At 42.0% G+C, this 5,796-nt stretch overlaps 1 protein-coding gene across 1 annotated transcript; it reads right to left on the reverse strand.

Moving 5' to 3' along the window:
• Window positions 1-4,294: 4,294 nt before the first annotated feature.
• LOC306639663 (olfactory receptor 4D10-like) lies at window positions 4,295-5,230 on the reverse strand (the record flags this gene model as incomplete). Its single annotated transcript, XM_079103445.1, has 1 exon — window positions 4,295-5,230. One exon carries the CDS (start codon window positions 5,228-5,230, stop codon window positions 4,295-4,297), a length of 936 nt encoding a protein of 311 aa, XP_078959571.1.
• Between the last annotated feature and the right edge of the window lie 566 nt (window positions 5,231-5,796).

Consider the following 5,796-nt stretch of genomic DNA (forward strand, 5'->3'; position numbering starts at 1 on the left):
TCAACGGAACCACCTTGGTTATTACAGTCTTCCACGGAGACCTTCAGTCGCACAGCAAATGTGGTCTACACAGAAGAGCAGGAAATTTAAGGAACAGATCCTATGTTTAAAAACCATTTTTGGTAATTCAAAGACAAGATCTTTCTGCTATTTTTAGCCCATCTAATTATTTAGCAAATTAAGATAGAGTATGGTTGAGTTCTAGATTATTTGAGAGTAAAGAATACAATCCAAACACAGTGGGAAAAGCATCAAAATCTGTAGTTATACGGGAATGACAGTGGCCGTCTCAGACAGATGAAAAGCTGAGTGTGAGAAAAGGATTTCTCACCATGAGGCTCAGAAAACTGCACAGAGGAAGAGACTTGTACATTTGGGGCATGTGGGAATGGGAAGAAAGTGCTGGCTTTAGGGGACCGCTGAAATGTGGGAGTTGCTCATGAACAGGATGCTCCATGGGAAAGCTAAGGCAGCGTATGTAAATGTTAATTGTAAGACTTTCAACTTTTCTGAGGGTTTGAAATATTTCATTTTTCTCTCCAGGTTCAATTTGGGATAAGAATTGTGATGAGACAAGGAAATAATAGGAATTGCTATAGTTGTGTGTTATGTAGTAATAATAAGCTGTATTTGGTATTTGCCTGGACTTGTAAAACTAAAATCATAAAAGGCACCTGGTGACAAACTTGCTGTGTGGCAGGATGACACTCCTGAACAATGCTGATATGAACCTTTATCTATGATTGAGTGGTGGCTCCTAGTATAGCCGTGTTCTGTCTTTATCAATGAAGACCAGGGCATGACTGGGCTGAAAATCACTACTTACACCCCTGGACTTTGGGAGCCAACTGTCAGCAGCACCATGACCAGGGGACTCCACGTCGCTCTGTCTCTTGACTGCCCCGGCTGCTGTCCACTCCATCACTGATTGCTGATCGACCATTGTCACTGAGGCCAGACGACTGACCACCTCTCCCGCGATGACGACTGCCATCCAGGCTTATCGGACACCTGAGATGCTGAGAGTGGCTACAGCTGAGAAGAAGCCCCTCGGTCTTGCTGACTGACTTCTTGGCTAAGAGACGTTGCATTGAGTGAGTCCATGGGGACTGGACTCTAGGTGAACAAGGGAGTGAATCTTCAATGTATTTGTGACTTGCTATTATTAGGAATGTTAAGTTGCGTGTGTATTGCATGGATAAAATCCACTTGTTGGAACTGAACTTGATTCCTCTCTTACTGGTGGCGACAAGAATTACCTCTGTAGATTTCAGTCTTAGGTGATCCATCCGGATAGAGGAAAAAAATAAATGAAAACAATCTCTTTTTCTGTGTAATTCAAGAAACTCCAGAGGACAAAAGCCGTTTTCTTCCCAATTCCAAACTGATCTCATTTCTATGTGTCTCATTGTGTCTCATTTCACAACGTCCTCATTCTTAACATTTCTTTTTTTTTTTTTTAAACATTTTTTAAGGTGTCGATAGGCCTTTACTTCTTATTCATTTATTTATATGTGGTGCTGAGAATTGAACTCGGTGCCTCACACATGCTAGGCAAGTGTTCCGCCACTGAGCCACAACCCCAGACCTCACTCTTAACATTTCTAACCTGTGTGTTAGCGAAGGTTCTCTCTGGAATGCACATCTTGTGTGCATACGGCGATTGTAATAAATAGAAATTTATTGACCTTAACGATTACACCTGGATTTCAGTAGTTCTTACTATTGTTTGCTCATCTGGAGACCAGGCACCACAGGCAAACACACTCTTGTGGAGTTATCACTTACCTACAATCTCCAGCCTTCTTTCAAGAGCTCCGACATCTGAAATAACGTTCACATGAAACTTGGGAATTATTTGGTTTCAGAATGTTCTGTTAAACACCCCTCTGGAAGTCACTGATTTCAGTGACTTTTCTTTTGTATTGATGTGATAAAGGGCAGACTCGGGGAATAATATTGGCTCTTCCACACTGGTTCAGAGTGCTTGGTCATATTTACCGATTCCTTAATCCCCAAACAAATGTGGGAATTGTCAGAGGGATTGCTGTGGATGTGACTGTGCAAGAATTATGGTTACCGTGAGGTTGTTTCAGTGGGAGTAATTAAGAAGTTACGTAGGCAGTACGCTTAGGAATGTGCGCTTTTATTCAAGGTGTCCCTTTCAAAATGATGAACCCCAGCATCCAGCCTAAATAAACAAATAAAATGGCCAGGTGCCATGGTGCATCCCTGTAATCCCAGTGGCTTGGGAGGCTGAGGCAGGAGGATTGTGAGTTCAAAGCAAGGTGCTAAGCAATTCAGTGAGACCCTGTCTCTAAATAAAATACAAAATAGCGCTGGGGTGTGGCTCAGTGGTTTAGTGTACCTGAGTTCAATCCCCAGTACCCACCCTCTCAACACACAAAAAAAGAATAACATGCAGGAAGCAGAAGTTTCTCAGATTCCCCAAATGGAACTTTGGCAGGGTATTACTTTGCGGCATTAACCAAGGTCTCCACCAGCCTCTTCTCATTCCCAAAGGCTTTAGGGGAAGAAAACATTTTGAATTAAGAAAAAAATCTATTTTGGATAATCATATTTTTTTTTTAAAAAATCACTTTTTATTTAGTAATACATGACAATAGAATTTATGTTGACATAATGACAAAAGCATGGAATATAATTTGTTCTAATTCGGTTCCCAGTACGTATACTTTGAGAATCATCTTTTTTTTTAATATATAATTTTTAGATGTTGATGGACTTTTATTTTATTCATTTATTTATATGTGGTGCTGAGAATCAAACCCAGTTCCTCACACATGCTAGGCAAGAGTTCTACCACTGAGTCACAACCCCAGGCTGAGAATCATCTTGATAGAAAAATAACAGCTGTGTTTATTAAGACATTATGTGCTAGGTACTTTTAACAAAGTAAACTTGTAACTTTAGGATAGATTTAGAGCAAAGTTGCAGGAACATTACAGAGTTTCCATATACCTTACACATAATTCCCCTGTTAATAGTATTACAGTAATTATTCACAATTAAAGAAACACATATTGATAAATTATTACTAAATAAAGTCCATGTTTTATTTAGATTCCCTTAGTCTTGATCTTAAGGTCCTATTTTCTTTCTTTCTTTTTTTTTGTTGTTGTTATAGGATCCTATCTAGAATAGCACATTGAATTTCTTTGCCCTGTCTCCTTAAGTTCCTCTATGTAGGACAGTTTCTCAGATTTTCCTTGTTTTTGATGGTCTTGACAATATTGAGGAGTTAGATATTTTAGAGACGGTCCCTCAGTTCTGCTTGGTCTAGTGATTTTTCTCTTGGTAGGACAGAGGTCATAGATTTTTGGGAGAAAGGGCGTAGAGCTAAAGGGTCCTCTCATTCTAGGATGTCAAAGCCCACATGCTCTTAATATGATTTTTCACCAATGCTGTTAGCTTCGAACATCCTGCTGAGGTAGCATTTTTCAGGTTTCTCCAGATTTTTTGCTCTGCTTCCACATTGTGCTCTTTGGGAGGACATTACTATTCATGACCCCCATGCAAGGAACTGGGGTTTACGCTTCACCTATTTGAGAGTGGAGAATCCACATACATTATTTGGAATTCTACAGCATATGATACTTGTCCATTACCCTCCATTGATTTATTTATTCAGTCATTTATATCAGCATGAACTCATGAATATTTATGTTATGCTTTGGTTAATAATCCAACACTCCCTCTTGTACTTTGAAGCTTGGGTTGTTCCACCTCTTGGCCACAGGGAGATCCTGTGCCCTCTGACAAGTGTCGTGTCCCTGTTGTAACTCAGGCAGTGCGGCACCTGTTCTGCATCAGTGGAGTGTGGACTTTAGATTAAAAAGTCTTCAGGTGGGCATTGTTAGCTTATTCCTATTACAGAACTGGAGGAGGAACTTAACCTGGATATGATGACCTTATTAGGACATGATTCCTTCCCGAAGGACTTTGCAGAACCCCCAAGCCCGAGCTGCATTGTGCTTCCGGTAGGTCTCAGCTCCCTTCCTGAGGACAGTGCAGGGATTTGGTGGGAAGGCCCGAATGGATTTTAATTCTGATTCCTTTATTTCTTGTGAGACTCTGTTGCAAAAGCAACATATGTCTCTCCTGCTAACGATTTTATTTCTTTTCTTTCTTCTGTGACACATCTGTCACATGCTGGTCAGAATCTGTGAAAGTCATGTGTATCTTAGTAGAAACAGAAAAATTAATTAGAAATCAGTCAGCAAACAGAGCTTACCTGATGTCAAACATTTTCACAGGTGGTGATCGGAGGGAACTACTGGTCTATGCTGCCAGAAAGTCCAAGTCTTTTCCTGAGTCTTCCCATGGCTGACTTCATCTCATGGTTCCTCAGAGTGTAGATCAAGGGGTTCAGCAGAGGGGAGATGACAGTGAAGATGACAGAGATGGCCTTATCTGTGGGAAGGGCAGTGAAGGGCCGGGCATAGACATAGATGCAGGGCACAAAATGCAGGGTCACCACAGTGATGTGGGAGGTGCAGGTGGAGATGGCTTTCCTCCTGCCCTCCCCTGCCTGGGACCTTATTAATAACAATATGACCAAATAGGAGACCAGGAGCAAGAAAAACCACAGAGTGGTGAGCATCCCGGTATTGGAAATCATCAAGAGTTCAAGCACGAAAGTGTCAGTACAGGCGAGTTTGAGGACCTGGGGGACGTCACAGTAGAAGGTGTCAAGGACATTGGGTCCGCAGAAGGGGAGTGGGAGCAAGAGGGAGATCTGCACGATGGAGTGGACGAAGCCCCCCGCCCAGGAGCCCACGATCAGCCCAACGCAGCTGCTTCTGTTCATGATGGTCATGTAGTGCAGGGGCTTGGAGATGGCCACGTATCTGTCTAGAGCCATCACTGACAGAGAAATTACATCCACCCCTCCAATGAGGTGGAAGAAGAACATCTGAGTGAGGCAGCCATTGAAGGAGATGGTCTTCTTCTCAGAGAGAAGGTCCACCAGCACCTTGGGAGCTGTGATGGAGGAAAAGCAGATGTCGGCAATGGACAAATTACGGAGCAAAAAGTACATGGGGGTGTGAAGGCGTGACTCCCAGGTGACAGTGACCATGATGAGGAGGTTCCCCAGCAGAGTGGTCACGTACACCAGAAGCAGGAGAAGAAATAAGACCAAGCTCACATCTTGATTCTGGGTGAGGCCAAGGAAAACAAATTCTTCTACCCGGGTGCAGTTTCCCATCTCTAAGGAACCATCCTCCTTTGGCTCTTCTGTTTCAAGGAATGTGGCATGAAAGAAAGGGCTGTTTGCTTTGTTGTCCTCCCAAGCACTGAACATGCTTCCCTGCATGGCTGCAGGGTTGCGGTTTGTTAAGCTGTCCACATTTTGAACATGGCTGTCAGATTGTTGATCAAATTCCATTTCACACACCATACCATTCCTTCCTTTCTACAGAACTATGTTGGGAAACAAAGTCTATTAAGAAGTGACATTTATATAGCACATTTAAACAGATAAAATCACCAGAATTCAAATTGATGGTTTTGGTACCAACCTCCAATATCATATAAACTTTTCTGTGTCCGTTCTGTGTTAATAAAATCTTTTCATCTCTTCTTGTCAATTGTGCTACTTTGAAGGGAGGAGGTGAAAATTTCCAGTTTCCTTAAAGGCAAGGAGAAAAAGGACCCTCTGCAGGGTCTTATTTTTGTTTAAGTGCTTCTGGTTTGTGATTATCATCAGTTATTTCTCCAAAGTATGCCAACCTGTGAAGATTTTGGAAATCTGAAAGATAATTTTGTAAACTC

The sequence above is a fragment of the Sciurus vulgaris genome (genome assembly GCF_902686455.1).
Source record: "Sciurus vulgaris genome assembly, chromosome: 11".
Classification (NCBI taxonomy): domain Eukaryota; kingdom Metazoa; phylum Chordata; class Mammalia; order Rodentia; family Sciuridae; genus Sciurus; species Sciurus vulgaris.